This window comes from Onychostoma macrolepis, chromosome 15 (genome assembly GCF_012432095.1).
Source record: "Onychostoma macrolepis isolate SWU-2019 chromosome 15, ASM1243209v1, whole genome shotgun sequence".
Classification (NCBI taxonomy): Eukaryota; Metazoa; Chordata; class Actinopteri; order Cypriniformes; family Cyprinidae; genus Onychostoma; species Onychostoma macrolepis.
The window spans coordinates 488,526-508,974 of NC_081169.1; the positions used below are offsets into that span (position 1 = coordinate 488,526).

At 36.5% G+C, this 20,449-nt stretch overlaps 1 protein-coding gene and 1 pseudogene across 2 annotated transcripts; one reads left to right on the forward strand and one right to left on the reverse strand.

Annotated features, from left to right (window-relative positions):
- The first annotated feature begins 5,770 nt into the window (after positions 1–5,770).
- p2ry12 (purinergic receptor P2Y12) lies at positions 5,771–10,710 on the forward strand. Of its 2 annotated transcripts, none has more exons than XM_058744742.1 (2): positions 5,771–6,644; positions 7,876–10,710. In XM_058744742.1, the coding sequence occupies exon 2, from the start codon at positions 7,889–7,891 to the stop codon at positions 8,954–8,956; it is 1,068 nt and encodes a 355-aa protein (XP_058600725.1). In that variant the 5' UTR covers positions 5,771–6,644; positions 7,876–7,888; the 3' UTR covers positions 8,957–10,710. The 2 variants fall into 2 exon arrangements, with proteins under 2 accessions (XP_058600725.1, XP_058600726.1); XM_058744743.1 differs by lacking the exon at positions 5,771–6,644 and adding an exon at positions 6,887–7,724.
- A 6,065-nt stretch (positions 10,711–16,775) lies between these two features.
- LOC131520550 (C-C chemokine receptor type 5-like) lies at positions 16,776–19,922 on the reverse strand (annotated as a pseudogene).
- Positions 19,923–20,449: the final 527 nt, after the last annotated feature.

Genomic DNA, 20,449 nt, shown 5'->3' on the forward strand with positions numbered 1-20,449 from the left:
AATAACAACAGCTGTAGAACTAAATCAAATTTTTCATTTTTCATTTAAACCATCACTTACTTATCTTTTATTAGAGTTAAAATGGCATCTTTAAAACATCTTGCATTCAGTGATTTTCCTCAGTGACCATATGTGATAGTTTTCTGTGGTTCACCCACATTTTCAGTGTTTGTCTCTCAGAAATCTCCCAGTTTTTTTTTTCTTTTTTCTTGGAACAAAGTGAAATAATAGTTAATGTTGCACAAAAAAAAAAAAGACTAAGCTTTAATATAGCAGCTTTAAGTCATGTTATCATTTGTCTTCCTCTACTAATTACTTTCTCATGCTAGTTTTGCCATTGAAAATAGGCCAGCGTGAACAAACAAGTGTCATCATTTTGTCATCATTATCATCAAAATGTAAAATAATATAACTAATGCATTCAACCTTCTAACCTCAAACACATCTAGTTGCACACCCAAATGATGTGTTAACATTGCAAGTGTTTACAGAGAGTTCACTCATGTAATGGACTGTGAAGGACACTTTTGGGGATACTGATGTGTAAATCAATATTGACCAAATTATTATTTTCCCATAACACAGAAAACTACATTTAGACAAATGAAAATGATACTAATACAATGAACTATAAATGTATAAGGTAGTTACAATTATTATGCTGTTAGCAAATATTAAGTTGACATAGTTGCAAGTTCCCATTCAGTCGGTCACGTTCGACGTACGTCTCCATTCCCTCCTTCAGGGAACGAGGGTTACCTATGTAACCGAGACATTACTTATAGTTAGACAGAATCTCTACTGTGGACAATCAAAATAAAATTTAACCAAAATTGTTCTCGAGACCCCTATGTTTTGTGTATTTTCCTGACGAATGGCTTAGTAAACTTCTAGGAAGCAAAGTGAAGCAGCTTAATTGATGTTATCAAATACACATTTGTGGAGAAACACCAACAGTGGATATGTTCTTCTTTATCTGACTCATCGATTTCAGGTCTTGGAGTCTCTGCTAAAGGGCTGATGAGTTGAATCAAGTGTGTTTGATTAGGAAAAGTTCAGAAATGTGTGCTGCTGGTGTTCTGCCAGGAATGAGGTGCATTGTAACTGACAGCAGTCGATGTACATGCTCTAAATTTATTATACTGTCACTATGATCGGCACAGCTGTACCTCGGTACATACTGCATGTCTGAAGTTGACAGGTAGCCTGAGCAAGCATATGTATAATGGATTTCAGCCAAAATGAGATTCTGTGGGTTATATATATGCTGAGTTGGAAACATTTATTTTGACCCCTACATTCCTTACCTTCTGTTGCTACAGTTATTACAGAAGAAGAATCTCTGTCCAACACTCCAGACTGTGTTGAGCAAAGAGAAGGGTCTATGGAAAAATAAATCTGTTCATAGAGCGAGCTGCCAACATTTTTGCAGAAGTAGTAATCCAACACTGAACAAACACAGACCTGCCTACTCATTCAGGTTTCTATGTGCCTGTACTAGTCTGACCGTCTGCCAGAGAAAATGTGCTCTGAAGGGCCATGTTACGAGACACTGAATGACCATTAAGAGGCTTTGTCTTTTTGCAAATTCTATGCAACATTTCCATGCATTGTTTTCACAGTCTATCTGAATTATCTTGTGCGTGAACAGGTCAGTCGTTCAATGCTTTCATAGCTCAGCATTGTCTATTTAAAGAAAGATGAAACATCCTCCTCAGGGCTGTGGAAAGAGACACATGTTTCCTTTCCTTTCTGTACAAACTTCCAGTATTTCAGCAGTTTGTCTTTCAGGAGCAGGTTATGATAGACATGAAGCTGTTGAAATCTTTAAATTCTCATTTAAAAATAGGAGAAAAAGGCTTAATATCAATAAGGTTTATTGGCTTTGCTTATGGACAGTGACATTAACACGAACTCTGAGACCTAGTCGGTCGACAGAGAAGTTGGGAAGGGACGGAAAACTGCCGTCTGTGTTTATTTTAATTATGAATGAAAGATGTAGAATGCACTGCATGTTAGCATACTTACACGAATTCATGTCATTGCAGAAATCATAAATGCTTTAATGGAAACCAACTGACTGTCATCATGCCAAAATAGAAGTGAATCAATGAGAATCATTTTGATGTACGTGTTGACTGTGGAGGATGATGTAAGTGTTAAGCAAGAAATACTCACACTAGTGTGTACATGCAATAAAGGTGTAATTACACTAACTTGATTCTCACTAACACAATTGCAAGATTTTGGAAAGATTAATAAATCAACATTGTTTCATTGTAGCTTTGTAATACAGATCTGTGACAGTGACTTTAAATATTTAAATATAAACTGTCCACATGTGAGATGGTAAAACTGTTTTAGGAAGTATGAGAAACATTAGGAAACTGGTTTCCTAGCAGAATCAGACTGTTTTGTCAACAGTTTAATGATTTGGCTATTTTTGTTTTTATAACATTAAGATTTAAGAGAGAGTGTTAAGAGCATGTGTGAACAATTATTAATCCTTGCAAAGTAAATTAACCTTTTGTTGTCATTGGTTTTCAGTAATGCATACAATCTAATCACTACATATATTGGTGTGCAATTCTCAATTGCACCTGTAACAAAAATTACAAATCAAAATAATTATTGATGCGACTTATAGTGTAAAGATATACACAAACTCAGCAGTTTGGTGGCATTGTGATGAATAATGACAACAGTCCAAGTCAGCCATACTAAACATGCCACACAGGAGAGTGAGTGAGTGTGTGTGTGTGTTTGTGACAAATGAGGACATAAATTTGTATAATGACATGGGTATGACAGGTATTACTATGAGAAGGTGATTTATGAGGACATTACCCCATGTCCCCATATTTCAAAACGCTTATAAATCACACAGAGTGAGTTTTTTTTTTTTCTTCTTTTTTTTTTGAGAAAGTAAAAATGCAGAAAGTTTCCTGTAAGGGGTGTAGGGTTAGGTGTAGGTCAATAGAAAATACAGTTTGTACAGTATAAAAACCATTACGCCTATGGGATGTCCCCACTTTTCACAAAACCAAACGTGTGTGTGTGTGTGTGTGTGTGTGTGTGTATCTAACTAACCATAGTTTGGGGACACATTTGTACCCAGAAGTGATCTAAACCTGTCAAAGTCTCCCAAATCCTCCTTTCTTCAGTCTGCTCATTGGTGTTGCTCACTGTGAGATATGTGCTCATGTTCCTGCTCCACTGCTAAGTTATTTTGATTATTTTATATTTTATATCATAAAAGCCTTCCACAAAATGTATTAAATAATGCTTGAGCAATACCATATAGTTAGAAGGGAAAAGCATTATTTAAATGATTTGAAATTCAGAATACACATTTGGATGAAGACAAATTATTATTATTATTTTCTTTATTTCAGACCATTTGGTCCATATCACAATAAAAATAAAATACACAAAAGAAGAAAATTACGTACCAACATACATTCACATACAACATTCACTTCAGAAAAAAAACATATGAACTTGAATTCCAGTGCTTCCAGAACAAGGAAGAATACCTTGTATCGCTTAATGTGGGATCATTTAAGGTTATTATAATTGTATTTCTCGAATCACTTAATCGACACATGAAACTATACATATAATTCCTTAAAATGGCATGCAAAGTAGGAACATCACTAGATACAAACAGCTGGCTTGCACTCATCCACCTTGGGAACTTAAGCAGGATTCTTAATGCATCATTAAATTCCACCTGAAGCTTTTTCATTTTAGCTTTACTAGAACTACACCATAAGGGTGACTTATAAAATGAAGCACAGTACACTCTAAAAAGTGCTGTTTTGACATCAACAGTGCACATGTAAAATTTACGAGCCAACATGTCCGTATAACTTACAGCACTGGCGTTGCCCATCATCATCATCATTTAAATCATCTCTAATAATGTCACCCAGATATTTAATTTAATTTACCACATTTAATACTTGGTCATATAAATAAAGGGAGGGAAACTTTTGTATACGACCCACTTTAGTTTTAACAATCATAACCACACTCTTTTTCTTATTAAATACAATATCATGCTGCACACCATAATATGAACATACACGAAGCAACTGTTGTAGCCCAGAACTATAAGGGGACAGAATAACTAAATCATCAGCATGCATCAAATGATTAATAAGACTATCTCCTATTACACATCCAGTTTTACATTCATTTAACTCAACTGAGAGATCATCCATATACAAATTAATAAGAAGAGGTGATAATATTCCACCTTGCCGAACCCCATTCGTCACATAAAAGGGTGCCGCAACATTCCTACCCCATCTGACTTGTATAGGTTGATGTACAGTATATACCAGTACTGTAAAATCCTAATCAAATATGGGGGAAGCTCTCTGTCTTGTAACTTCATAAACAGCTTAGTGTGATTAATTCGATCAAATGCATCTAAAAAGCACATAAATACTGTAGAATTGTGTCTATTATACACACTAACCACTTCCTTTAGCGAATATATGCATAAATCAGTTTAACTGATTATCTGTAGTTACCAAATTTTCTTTAAACCTATCCATAAGGATATACTCAAATACTTTTGAGATGATATTTTCTAAGGCAACTGACCTATAATTTTCTATACTGGATATTTTACCAGTTTTATCTTTAATTACTGGCACTAATAAAGCTGTCAACGTAGATTGAGGTAACACACCATGTAGCAAAAATCCTGTAAGACACAAAGCAAGTAACACTACAATGTTTTGGCTAGCATACTTCAGATGTTCAGCTACTATTAAATCAGGGCCACATGCTTTATTTACTGCCAATTTCTCAATAGCACAGTTAACCTCAGAAGGTCTAATAATCACACCAGTATCACTCGGTACATGACCTACATCAAATTCCTGCCTCTCAACACAATACTACCCCTTCAATACTAGCTGTCAGCGGTACTTTACTATTATTAATAACCTTAACTTCTTTCCAAAAATCACTTTTCTGAAATTTCTCAGCCATTGAATTTGCTCTCATGGTCACTTCATTTCTTTTAATAAACCGTACAGTATATTTAAATTTGGCATTTGCCAATTTCTTTTTCTCAAATTCTCAAATTTCTCAAACAAAAAAAAACATTACCTAATTATGTATGTATGTATGTATGTATGTAAATGGAATAATTAATCCTGCATGTTTTTGTGACCCTCATCCTGAGATGCTGAATATTTAGTCATTGTCATGTATTTGATGTAGCAATAATGGCGCAGGAAACATTGCATGAATAAAAACTATTCCGTGATCCAGTCAAAACCATGCAACCCAGCTCTGTTTTCATTTTGAGTTCCATATGCTACTCTGCATGCAACCATGGACAATGTTTAAGAAAACATTTTTAAAACATATCTATGTTTGCAAACATCATTTTTTTGTGAGTAAAACTCTGCATTAAGGCTGCAGCTTGTTAAAATATGAATAGGAGTAGCTGTGATAACAGTAGTCATGTATGAATGTATAGGAAATTGCGCACTCATAAAAGAGTTACAGTTTTGGCATTTCACTTTGCTATTCTGCAAGTATAGAAGTGCTATCATGTGTTTCTATTCATTTACTTTTTTTTTTTCGTTTTATTTGTTTATTTATTTTTTTTCTTTTGAAGCAAATAGCATCTTTAAATCTAACCACATTTGCACTGGTCCATTAACATTGTCGGGTTCAAACAGAGCACACACTACATGATTATATCCACTGCAAAGCTGTACAATCTAAACAACTTTTACAATCTGACACACCCATTTTACGTCTCTGTCTGAAACCACTTTTGTTTGTTTGCTTCTTTCTTTCTGTGAATTGGAATGTGTGCAAAGCATTATGGGTGACTGGAGGATGCAAAAGATACAGTTAAATGCATCCTTCAGAAATACACCACACGAAAGCTACAAAACAAAAGTTGCCTTTCAATGATCATTCAAAAGTTGATCCACTTGATGACTTGGCAGCTAAGATATACAATATTTTAGCATTATGTTTGAGAATCACCCAAAATGTGCAAGTGAGAACAAATCATTTATCTGACATGACTTGTGTAACATGAATTTTATCACACATACTGTGTAATAGGATGGTATTTAGCATATGTTCATTCTTTGTACTGCCAGAGGACGCCAAGTTCCCTAACCTGAAGTTTTTTTTTTTCTTTCACAACCTACATTTTTTTTTTTTTTTTCCTTTGCCACAGTTGGCTGCTCACTGGTGCTTTCAGACATTAAGGCAGAATTTTCTCTATAGATGCTTTGAAACAACATAGATTATTCAAAGCACAACATTTTTGGAAATGAACATTGATGCTATTTAAACTCAAGGTCAAATGTGTTTCACCATTGTTTTTTTCAGTGGTTTTTGAGTCACAAACTCTGTTTGGCTCGGTCAGCACAAAAGATGTTGAACTAATGCACAGTTGACGTAACATCAGCTTTTAGACCGTTTTAAACTTCTCCTTATGTCTGCATGGCATAGCAGGAAACAAAAAGCAGAAGGGAGAAAGTAAGATTCATTTCCTTTCAGAAAGGCCCTAAAATCGAGCTTGTTTCCTAAAACCATGTGACTCTAGACTTATTTTGAGTAAAACTCATCACATTTCATCCCGGCGTCCTGTTGAGGTAGGTGTTACACTTTGCATAACACAACGGCACTTTACTAAAGCGACTTTCAAAACAAGAAATACAAAATGTTTTATGGTGTGCAATTATGAGTACTGTTGTCTTTATTTAGGATTAATACACTTATTAACCTCTTTTACTCTCCACACCTCTAGATGCTATTTAAAAAATGAAAAAAAGAAAAGAAACATATTTTCATTATAATTACTGGTTCTCTCAAATGTTTAATATTGTACATTATATTTTTATATATTAAATAATTAAAATACTGTAATGTTTTTGTCATATTGTATAAATTTAAAATAAATAAATAAAAGTATTATTGATATTAAATTTGAAATGTGAGTATCAAGTCTTTAAGAAAGTAACATTCGGTTTCACTTTATTTTGATGGTCCCTTTAACACATTCTGTTGACTATAAATAACATTGCACCTACATTTCTACTGACTCTCATTAGAGTGTTAGTAGTGTATTAGTAGACTGGTAGGGTTAGGGTTGGAATAAGTTGACATGTAGTTGCAAAGTTACTTACAGTCAGTAGAATATCTGTTGGGAGACCAACACAATAAGGAGTTAGCGGATATGAAGCAGACAGTCTACTAATACTCTTATGAGAGTTTGTTGATATGTAGTTGCAACATTACTTAGTGTCAACAGAATGTTCAAAAGGAACCATCAAAATAAAGTGTTACCTAACATTCTTCTAAAATCACTTAATTTTATAAAACAATGACCTCTACCATAAACACTATCTACTGCAAAAACACTGTAATCCAAGGGAAAAGGTCATTAAGCTTTTTCTCTCCCATAGAAAAATATAAACTAATTAGAATATCTGTCACAATAGGAGTTGAACTTTCTTTTCTTTGTTATAGACATGATAATGGCAGCTTGAAATTTCCACATTATTGCCAGCTTGCTTTAGTTTATGCACTGACAAATTCAACGTTTCATAAGCTTTTTCTGTCCCATAGAAAACTGTAAAATAAATAGTATATCTGTCACAGTAGTAATCAGACTTGATTTTCTTTGTTATAGTCCTGACATATCCACCAAATTGACTCAGCGTGCTTTAGAAGTAAGGTGCCATGATTTTGATGCAAAATTCAACAATAACTCCTTTGTATTATACACTTAAACTATGAGTCAAGAATATGTTACAAATTGTGCCTGATATTGCCTAAGGTTCTGCTCTTCTAAATATAGCCAATGTGTGTTTTATGTGACAGAAATTGTACATCTATGGAGCTCACAACAGCGCTGGCACTTGTCACTTACTCCAACCAGACCGTCAGGAACGAGTCGTCTGTGGCCTGCTCGCGCGATAGCGCTCTGAAGACAACCGTGTTCCCTCTTCTCTACACCGTCCTTTTCATCCTGGGCTTGTCGCTGAACAGCCTGGCAGCATGGGTGTTCCTCCGAATCCCCAGTAAATCTCACTTCATCATCTATCTGAAGAACATCGTGGTGGCCGACATTATCATGACCCTCACCTTCCCCTTCAAGATCCTCGCTGATGCGAACTTGGCATCTGTCGGCGAGCGTGTGTTCGTCTGCCGCGTGTCATCCGTGCTCTTCTACCTCACCATGTACATCAGCATCCTCTTCTTCGGCTTGATCAGCATCGACCGCTGCAGAAAGACCATGTGGCCCTTTGTGGGCACCAGCCCTAGACGGCTGCTGCACAGAAAGCTCCTCTCGGGCTTCATCTGGACGTCACTCTTGGCTCTTTCGCTGCCCAACGTAATCCTGACGAGCCGGCCCAACACTTCGAGCCGCTTTAAATGCAGTGACCTCAAGACAGAGATGGGACTGAAGTGGCACGAGCTGGTCAATCACGTGTGCCAGGTGATCTTTTGGGGGAACCTCGTGACCGTGATAGTATGCTACACGCTCATCTCGAAAGAGCTCTACAAGTCTTACGCCCGCACACGAGCTCAACACCAGGCAAGGCCGGGAACGAACGCCCCTCAGAAAAAGAGCATTCAAGCCAATGTGTTCCTGGTGTTGGCGGTCTTCTTTGTTTGCTTCGTTCCTTTCCACTTCGCCCGAGTGCCGTACACCATCAGCCAGACCCGAGGACGCATGTTCAATTGCCAGCAGAAGCTGTTTTTCTTCCAGCTGAAGGAGAGCACGCTGTGGCTTTCCTCACTTAACTCTGTGCTGGATCCGCTCATCTACTTCTTCCTCTGCAAGTCGTTCAGGAGCTCGCTGTTTAACACCTTGCGTCTGTCTCCGGGCCACTGCAGGGCGCTCAGGGAGCTCGGGTCAGACACGGCCAGCACTCCTCAGGGCAATGCACAGACGTGATGGACAAACAGTCTTTCTGTGCTGCTGGAAACACTCTCATCAATGTGAAAATGATAGGGATCTTATACACTAATAATCTTACTGACATCAATATTCTTCTGTGTTTAAACATGTTTTTGTTCACAGAGCTGGGCAATAACTGATTACATGTAATCTGGATTAATCAGGGCTGCGTTTCCCAAAAGCATCGTAAATACATCATAAACCCATTGAAACCAATGGAGCTACGATCCACTTAAGCTTACAATGCTTTTGGGAAACGCAGCCCAGATTCCAAAAATTGAGCACTTGTACTCTCTTAAAAATAAAGGTGCTTCGAAAGGTTCTTCACAGTGATGCCACAGAAGAACCATTTTTTGGTTCCACAAAGAACTATACAGTCAGAGGTTATTTTAAAGAACCATCTCTTTCTTACCTTTTTATAATCTGAAGAACCTTCTTTCCACAAAGAACCTATAGTGAAACAGTAAGGTTCTTCAGATGTTAAAGGTTCTTTATGGAACCATTTAGACAAAAAGGTTCTTCTATGGCATCGTGAAACATTTTTAAGAGTTTAATTAGATTAAATTACATTTTACAATACTCATAATCAGACTACAGGTACTTTTTTATGGATTACATGATTACATGTTATTTACACAATAGCTATATTTATTGATTCTCTATAATTCCTCTTTTCCATCTTTTAAATGTTCCTTTCTAAAATAGTCTACTGCTTACTGTATATACACTCAGAAATTCTTCCAGTTTTGTGGACGTTCACAGAGATCAGACATTAATCAGGTGCTACACATTTGACCACTGGATTTAGAAAAAAATCATTTCAAGTTTAAGACGTTTAAACATTGCATCAACTACTGATGAACACATTAATTTTTATTTGACTTATCACTCAGTAGGTTATTTAACCATGTATTACTATAGCTTTGGGAGGCTTGTCTTTCAAACACAATAAAATGCACAAATTCACAAACCTTTCACCTAATATAGTTTCTTGAAGTACCCCTGAGATTTTAAATAAATATTTTAATAATAAAGTATCACATTTGCATGTTCATGGTTCTCAGACATTGGATGTGGTCACATGACATGCATTGATTTTAAAATGATTTATTTTCATTTAACAATTATATGATTTAATTAATTATTAGCTTATCATTAAACTCACAAACCCCCCTGTAGTTTCTTCACAAACCCAGTTTGGGAAACCTTGACGTAACAATGTTTAATTCACTTCATCTTTTTAACAACAATGAATGGAATATATTCTTAATCTTTGTATTTTTATATCAATATGGTACACCATTATCCTACTTATTTTTCACATTGATTTGAGATAGGTCAAAAGTAATCAAAAAGTAATCAAAAAGTAGCCTTATTAAGAAGATTATATTACCTAAAATGTGTACAACTACAATTTTTGTCATGTAATTTGGAATCAGTAACGGATTACAATTTGTATGTAATCTGCCCAGCTCTGTTCATGCTGTTACAGCTACATTGTTGAATCAAATGTTTTATTTTATGTCTATATCTTTTATTCAAACCTACAATGACTGGCTAGTTGATGTAAGGGTGCCAACAGAATTCTGTCTTAAAGTGTAGCTGGAAAACTCATACCTCAGAGTCAGTCATTGGGGTAACATTTATTTTGATAGTCCATTTAGACATTCAACTAACTTTTATTAATTTTGCAACTACATGTCAACTAGCAGTCATCAGAACCGTTGCAAGGGCTGTGTGACGTGTGCGACCACGGGCCTTGTGTAATTTGGCGAAGGATTGAATTGACCCAGGCATTAAGGCCCAGGATTTAAAAGGGATTTCAGAGAACAAATAAAAATAGTAAAAGAAATACAATGTATTGTAATGCATTTGAACTATTTGCAAATAATGTTTATTTTAAAATATGTACACATTCACTCTTAATAATATGTTGAAAACGGCTCTGTTAATGTGTTTTGTGTCATTACATTAAAACAGATAACATGGATCAAAATTACGTATTTTCAAATTAAAAATCAAAATGACAACTTTTGACGAGAGAAGTTTATGTCACTGGATGACTGTCAGTCATTTAGCAGTTGATAGAGTATATTAAATTGTTTAGACAGCCTATATGATACCTTGAATTTTTTCACTGTTAAAACTGATGCATATCGTGCAGTAATTTACACCGTTAGTTCGCTGAAGCATACTGGCCTGAAAATATAATATTTTACATATTTTGTCATCCTAAGAAGATACAGAGCGATGCAGTGCAGCAAAGCAACATCAAGAATATCAGATATTGGGAACGTGTCCTCCTCAATGTCTACTGATATTGTGTAATGCAAACAGTACAGAATCACTCAACAATATCACTTAAATACTTTTTATTCATAAGTAAAATCTCACTCTATTGCAAAGAAAATCAGACTTAAAAACAACTGTCCTTCCTGTTTTAAAGAAGACATAACATTTTGGATGGCAGTAAAAATAAAGAAACAGCAAACATATTAAAGCGTCTGAAAACCAACAAGCCTCTAAACACACACACGCAATAACTTCATCATTGCAGAGCTGCAAATTTAACCACTCTTATAGGCACTATCTAGACAAACTTCATTCTTTACATGGCTAAATAATAGCATTGTAGATAGATACAGTCACTAACTCACACTGGGACCTCGCATAATGCCAGTCATTAATGTATTAGTAGACTGTCTGCTTAACACTTTATTTTGATGGACATTCTACCGACTATAAGACTATACTGACTATAACTTTGCAAATACATGTCAACTAACCATAACCTAACACGCATTCAAGTCTGAAACATAACACATAAGTCGCCTAAACCAAGTAAAATAATTATATTGAAACAATAAACTCAAATAACTACATGAAGATTTAATGGATTAAACATTTGTGTTACATAAAGTAAAACTATGAAATTTGAGCAATCATGTTCATGTTTAAAAAAACTGAAATACAACATGTAAAATTAAATAATTGGCAAAATCGTTCATTCATAATTCACTACAGACTTGCTTTCTGCTCACTGATCCCCCCCCCCACTCTGTCTCTATATAGATATATTAAATTATATCATCTATATTGTAGATTAGCGTTTCCACCCTGTCCAACGCCACTCTTTAATCACATCATCTTTATTTCTATAGCATTTTATACAATACAGGGGGTATCTAAAGCATTTAGTACAATAAACTATACATGCAGAGACCTTAAAGGGATAGTTCAAACAAACAAACAAACAAATACGTTAATAAATAAAATAAATAAATCTTTCTTAGAGCAATCTTACAGGACAAAAGCAGTACAGAAGCACCCAGAAATGTGTGTTACATAGACTTGATGCACAAAGCGCCACAGAAACCCCGTTCTTGTGCTTTAATTATATTCTCTGAATCTTTACTTCAGAGCCTGAGTTTGTGAGTGTTAAGGAGCATCTAATTTCTCAGATAAGTGGAAATGGAAAATTATTTCTCAAGCCTTAAAGCTTACACAAGACTTTGAGCCTTTGAAATTTTAGCCACTGCAACAGCTGGGATATGATATCAGTAAGTACATAAATAACAAACATTATTTTATTTCAAAATGTGAATCTATCATCTAGTTGTATAGCTTTAAAGTTTGTGTTCTTTGAATTCATCAAGAGATCACCCTGTAGGACACACTGATCTTCTATTGGTCACTTATCTTCATGTCATATGAATTCAAGGGTCAGATCTCAACAATTTTTTTTATACAGTGAAAGTGAAACTGTTTTTGTTTTTTTCCACATTCACATGCATGTGAACGAAAGTCGGTGGAGAAAAGTCTAGTGTGACTGCCTTTAAATGCAGTGTGAATCCATTAATCTACAATAATAGTCTTCTGAAAATAATATTTAACACTTCTTTGTAGAATATTTGAGCTATTCAAGAATTTTTAAAAGCCTAAAATTTTTAAGATGCCTTATGACGTTTTTAAAGACCCATGGGAACCCTGTGTTCCTCTTTAGTGGAATGAGCTTCCAACTTCCATCTGCTCTGCTGACAGAATCACCATTTTCAAGAAACAGCTGAAGACACACCTCATCCACAAGCGCTTACAGTAACTAATCCACAACCATAAACAAAGACACTATACTAACTCTTATTATTTGTTTGTTTGTTTATTATTTAAACTTGGCATTGTGTGCTATTATTATTGTTGTTCATCATGATAAATTGCTAGTGATGTTCCTTGTTTATAAGTTGCTTTGGATAAAATATTCTGCTAAATGAATAAATTAAATTTATGTTGAAGATACAGCACTACAGGAGAAAATAAATATTTTGGTCACACTTTATTTTAAGTACCTGTTCCCATTATTAACTAACTATTAGCTAACTATTAACTGTGACTTTTCTTTCAATAAACTCCCAATTCACTGTTTATTAATAGTCAGTAGGTAGTTATTCAGTTTAGGTATGGGGTGGATTAATGGATCTAAAATATGCTCATGCAGAATAAGGCATTAATATGTGCTTTATAAGTGCTAATAAACAGCCAATATGCTACTAATATGCATGCTAATAAGCAGCTAGTTAATAGTGAGAATTGGTCTCTAAACTGAAGTGTTACCAATATTTCTGATCAATAATTATACAACTGAAGAATCCCTCGTTATGTGAAGCTGAAGACATTCCATTCCCATTCGCTTGATCTCCTTATGCATGTTTATTGAAGATAACTGCAAGTTTAGCACATCAACTATATTTTCTCTTCTTTACCATATTTTTGCACCAGAAATTAGTGCAAAAACCTATTTGCACCATGCAGGGTTCAAACTAATTGTGCAAAACTGGCTAGAAATTAATTCTGTTTCATTTGTAAAATCTGATATTTATTTTTGTGCACATCTACTAGTTGTACCTTTATACCACATATATGCAGCAATGTTCAAATAGTAGCTAATAGTAACAGAAAGTATGTCGATCTAGACAGTGTTTTTCAGTATGTCAGTCAAAGCAGGATGAATTCCCCATGCTGAGTCTTGGTTTCATTTTTACCAGTTCAGGGAGTTTTTGCCAGCCACTGTCGCCTTTGTCTTGCAGACTGTGGGAATGAGGGCAAGTCATGTTTATACTGATCAATAGGAATTGAGAAAAACAATACAGAAATAAAACTAAAATGTGTAAAGTGGTTACACATCTCTGTGAAGATAGAAATGTAACACTGGGTGTTGTTTTTGTGTGTGATCTGGGCAGAATCTGGGTAGAACTGTCCTTTTCTTTTAGTTTTTACTGGAATTCATCCCATGCCATCAATTTTTAATTAAGCATTTGAATTCTAATTCTGTAAGAGCACCTGCCCTGCCCTGCTACCTTTCGACATCCCTTGCCACAGCCACAATTAAAGGGATAGTTCACCCAAAAATAAAAATTACCCTGTTATTTACACAACCTCAAGGCATCCTAGGTGTATATGGCTTTCTTCTTTCAGACAAATCCAATCGGAGTTATATTAAAAATGTCCTGGCACTTCCAAGTGTAGCAGAGGCCAGCAAGTAAGTGTTGTGCAGGTAAAACCTCGCTCCCCGATCTCAAGAGGTGCTATAGCTAGAGGTCATGGCCTTTAGCCTCCTTGTTAGAGTGCCCGCCTCCCACGCCGGAGACTGCGGTTCAAATCCCGGGCGGGTCGAGTAGGACCGCGACATTGGGAGTGAGGTTTAGGGGGGTGAGTGTAGCAGAGGCCAGCAAGTAAGTGCTGTGCAGGTAAAACCTCACTCCCTGATCTCAAGAGGTGCTCTAGCGACTGATGCTAGAGGTCATGGCCTTTAGCCTCCATGTTAGAGCACCCACCTCCCACGCCGGAGACGTCAAATCCCGCTCAGAGCGGGGCGAGTAGGACCGCGACACAAATTTTATAATCTGAGCCTTTAGGAGAAGCAAGTCTACTTGCTCCACAGCAGCAGCATCTAGTCTGCCAAGACCAAACCCATGCACATTCTATTTACATTTTACAATCTATCCCGAGAGTTGTCATGACTGAAAGACATTTATGCCACTTCTGAGCTGCATAACCAGTCTGTGTAAATTCATCTAAATGCCACTTTAGATGCAGCTTCTGTGCCACTTCTGCCGTGCAAAGATTTTATTGATACTAATTTAATTTGATTTGTGACAGCTCTATAGTTTCTAATACATTTAAATAAATGTACTGATTTAATTTAGGGATTTGACATGAAAAATAGCATTGAATAAGGTAAGGAAAAATGCCCTTATGTCTGTTTGCAGCCATGGATCTGGGAATGTGAAGATGAAGAAACACCGATGACCAAATTAGAAGCCACCGGTGGTCTCTTCAGTTTCAGGAAAATCCAGTTAGAGAATGTTTGGGTGGAGAGAATGACTGTGCAATCATATAAAAGATGCAATAACAGCTTCTATTTGAACACTCTAAATAACTCAGGCTTTCTCTGATGTCAGTGGTGACACAGCTTTGAAACAGCGATGATACAGCTTTGACATTATTATTCAGAAATATTCGGTTGCAGCCATTCAAAATGAATTATTCAGTCCTACTTTATATTAGGTGGCCTTAACTACTATGTACTTACATCAAAAATAAGTGCAATGTACTTATTGTGTTCATATTGTATTGCAAAACACTATTGCTGCTATTGAGGTGGGATATGGTAAGATTAGGGACAGGTTTGGTGGTATGGGTAGGTTTAAGGGTGGGTTAAGGTGTAAGGGATGGGTCAACAGTGCAATTATAAATGTAATTACTTAAATTAATTACAGATGTAACTACATATAGGTATTTTTAAAAATATAAATACAATGTAAAAACATGTATGTACACAATAAGTGCATTGTATCAAATGATTAATTTAAATGTAAGTACATAGTAGTTAAGGCCACCTAATATAAAGTGGGACCAATTATTCTAGTGAGTCATGTAATAAACAAAACACATGAGAGCCACACTGTGATCAGGGGAATTTTCTTCCAGCTGTCAGCATGTGTACTATGAGTCAAACTGCATGTGTGTTCTTCCTCTATTTAGTAGTGCCAAAAAATAAAAACTATAAATTCAATATCAGGAAGTTGACTTTTCTCTTAGCAAACTCGCACTTACATCCTCTTTTAACTGACTTACTGATAGAGCAGAAATAGAAGTAGAATACTGCAAACATCCGAAAATGCAATCCTGAAACACATGCATTCATTCATACATGAGCCCGTTAAGCATCCAGTCTCATGCTGTAGTACTTCACTTCCATCTAGTGGCCAACTCACACAATTGTTGTGACACAAGGCAGACTATGTGGCAAATATATTTAACAACTACACTAAGGACAGACAGTTTTAAAGTGAGTCTGAAAGGTGACATAGTAAGATAAGTCTTAATAAATTGAGAGAAGCAGAAATCATGATCATGATAAAAAGGTGATTTATCATGCAGCCCTACAATCAGGTGATCTGGACTTATACAGAAAAAAAAAAAAAAAAAAAAATATATATATATATATATATGAGTACAAATCTTAATGTTAAATGAGTACAAATCTTAATGTTAGAGCATATAATGATATTCTAGGGAATTGTGTGCTTCTAATTTTAAAGCAACAGTTTGGACAGGACCCTTTTCTATTCTAACATGACAATGCCTCTGTGTATAAGGCAAGGTTCAAAAAGAAATGATCGATTTAGTCAGTGCGGAAGAACTTGACTGGTCTGCAGAAACCTCTGCTGTGACTTTAAATGCAGGCCTTGAGCCAAAAGCTCATCACCAAACACCAATGACTTGTACTTCAGGTGTTCATCTTGGCTTTCTGCAGACCAGTCAAGTTCTTCCAAACTGACTAAAATCAATCATTTCTTTTTGAACACTGAAGAAATGACACTTTGCTGCAATGTAAAGTAGTGAGTGTACAGCTTGTTTAACGGTTTAAATTTGCTGTCCCCTCAAAATAACTCAACACAAAGCCATTCATTTCTAAACCGCTGGCCACAAAAGTGAGTACACCACTAAGTGAAAATATCCAAATTGGGCCCAAAGTGTCAATATTTTTTGTGGCCACCATTATTTTCCAGCACTGCCTTAACCCTCTTGGGCATGGAGTTCACCAGAGCTTCACAGGTTGCCACTAGAGTCCTCTTCCACTCCTCCATCACGGAGCTGGTGGATGTTAGTGACCTTGCGCTCCTCCACCTTCCGTTTGAGGATGCCCCACAGATGCTCAATAGGGTTTAGGTCTGGAGACATGCTTGGCCAGTCCATCACCTTTACCCTCAGCTTCTTTAACAAGTGTTTGGGGTCGTTATCATGTTGGAATACTGCCCTGCGGCGCAGTCTCCGAAGGGAGGGGATCATGCTCTGCTTCAGTATGTCACAGTACATGTTGGCATTCATGGTTCCCTCAATGAACTGTAGCTCCCCAGTGCCGGCAGCACTCATGCAGTGCCACCACCATGCTTGACTGTAGGCAAGACACACTTGTCTTTGTACTCCTCACCTAGTTGCCGTCACACACGCTTGACACCATCTGAACCAAATAAGTTTATCTCGGTCTCATCAGACCACAGGACATTGTTCCAGTAATCCATGTCCTTAGTCTACTTGTCTTCAGCAAACTGTTTGCGGCCTTTCTTGTACATCATCTTTAGAAGAGGCTTCCTTCTGGGATGGCAGCCATGCAGACCAATTTGATGCAGTGAGCACTGACAGGCTGACCCCCCACCCCTTCAACCTCTGCAGCAATGCTGGCAGCACGCATACATCTATTTCCCAAACACAACCTGTGGATATGACGCTGAGCATGTGCACTCAACTTCTTTGGTCGACCATGGTGACGCCTGTTCTGAGTGGAACCTTGGCAATCGTCTTAAAGCCTACGCCATCTTTATGTAGAGCAACAATTATTTTTTTCAGATCCTCAGAGAGTTCTTTGCCATGTGGTGCCATGTTGAACTTCCAGTGACCAGTATGAGAGAGTGAGAGCGATAACACCAAATTTAACACACCTGCTCCCCATTCACACCTGAGACCTTGTATTGTATTACAATACATTTGTAATGTATTAGAAGTGTAACAAATGCTTATTGTAAAGTGGTATTTTTACTTGATTTCTGAGCAATAATGCTCAGAAATGGTATTTCAATAAACTAACATAGGGAACAAGGAGAGGACCAGGCTTAAATTAAAGACATTCTCACTGAAAGGAGGAAAGATAATTAACCTACAAAGTAAAAAAAAAAAGAAAATAACAACATTTTGTTTTATTTATTTTTGGGCAAACTATCCCTTTACAGGTTCAGAATATATAAAGGGTAACAACCATCCACTAAACACATTAACTGAATATGAATTGAAATATTACAACTAGTTTAAAGCTACATGATGCAGAGTTACCCAACTAATAAAATCTCTTCTACAGCAATGATTGTAGATTTGAAAAAACAAACAACAACAACAACAACAAAAAAATAGTACATTAGTTTAAAATTAATTCTCAAGTCCTCCATTTACACTACTGTACTAGTTCTCTCATCATTGGTGTTATGTGAGTAAACTGATCCTGTGGCCTGTGTAGGGTTATTATTCATACACTGCAGTCTACCACAGGGTGTCTTATAGAGGAGACTGACAAGATGCCTCCTATATTTCTCTCGCACAAACACAAAGAGAATGGGATTGATGCAGCTGTGTGAAAAAGCCAATGCTTCTGTGATCTGCAGACTTAGATGGATTGCCTTACTAAAGTCACAGGAATTAGATATGAGTTCTTTCTGCTCTAAGACTTTCACAAAAGTAGCAACGTTATATGGAGCATAACAGCAGAAGAACACCACCATCACAGTGATGACATGGCATATGTCCTGCTTTCTGGAAGAACGGGCTGCCAGGAGTCTCTTCAAAATCATTGAGTAAAAAATTCCTATTACGATAAGAGGGATAATTAAACCTATGATATTCATTTTAAAGATAGCAAAAATGCTCAAAGAAAAGTAAGAATTTTGATCACTTGGTAGATAAAACAAATAACAAAGGATTTGTTGACTGACATTGTTGGTTTTGAAGTGCACCACCTCAGGAAATGATGCAGAAACATCAATAATCCATATGACTACACTGGCTAAGATTCCATATGTTCTTGCAAGCACATCATGAACTATTGCCATGTATTAATCAATACTCATCAGTACAATGAAGAATATAACACTGTAAAATCCAATGTAGCAGACACTGTAGACCACAGTGCACATTACATCTCCAAAGATCCACTGGTCTCTGGCATGGTGTGCCAGGAAGGGGAAAGATGAAACTAGCAGCAGGTCAGCTAAAGCCAGGTTCAGGAGACAGATGTCAGTCATACTTCTTAGCTTGGTACCCATACAGACCACCCAGATCACCAGCATGTTACCCAGAAAGCCCACCACAAAATAAAGCGAGTATAAAATGGGAAGAAAAATGATCTGCATGAACACAGGGCAATTGTAAATCCAAATCATCGTAGTAGCCCGAATATTCATATGGCTCATCATCCGTGCTGTCATTTGAATAGAAAAAGAAAGTGTAAGGAAAACAGAACACAATTTTCAACTTTTACTTAAAAATTGTACTTTATAATGATGTAAGTGTTTAAATATGATAAGATCTCACCTGGATGTAATATAATGTAGGTCAAGAGGACCACTGGTTACCATCTTTGATGAAGACAGTGCAATAGTTTTGCTCAGGAAATAAGTGCTATAAAAAATAAAACCAAAACAATGTATCACTCAGTGGATAAATATCTGCGGTGAACATCTCAGGCATTGGTTTATAACACATCCTGTGGATTAATTGAATTGAAAATAAAAAAATCAGCGGTACACATTTTGTATAAGTAATTAATAAAAAAATAAAAAAATAAAAACTCTATTGTACAAATCAACTGTTTTTGTTGTTTGTATTTAGGAAAGAAAAAAGGGAAAGGGAAGCGGTGTGTGGCCAAGAACGGTGACCCATACTCAAAATTTGTGCTCTGCATTTAACCCATCCAAGTGCACACACACAGTAGTGAACACACACCTGGAGCAGTGGGTAGCCAATGCTGCAGCACCCAGGGAGCAGTTGGGGGTTCGGTCTCAAGGGTCTCACCTCAGTTGTGGTATTGAGGGTGGAGAGAGTGCTGGTTATTCACTCCCTCCACCTACAACCCCTGCTGGACCTAAAACTCTAACCCACAATCTTCAGGCTGCAAGTCCAACTCTCTATCCATTAGGCCACGACTACTGCTATTTAGCACGCAATAGGTCTAGCAATAATTCAGTGATCATGTCTCATATTTTATGTTGGTGGTTTAGAAACTGAACTGATGAAGCCAATTAGTGAACCATCACTCTTTCAAAATTAACTATCTTCAGTAAATTAGCCTTAACGAGTTAGCAAAGTCTGAGTCTGAATTAGTAGTCGACCCATATCTGTAATTATTTGAAAATGGCGATACATTTTTCTGTTTGGCCAATAAGT

What these genes read in the sequence shown, in the direction of transcription:
- p2ry12 (XM_058744742.1), top strand. Translation starts at nt 7,889, where the DNA reads ATGGAGCTCACAACAGCGCTGGCACTTGTCACTTACTCCAACCAGACC.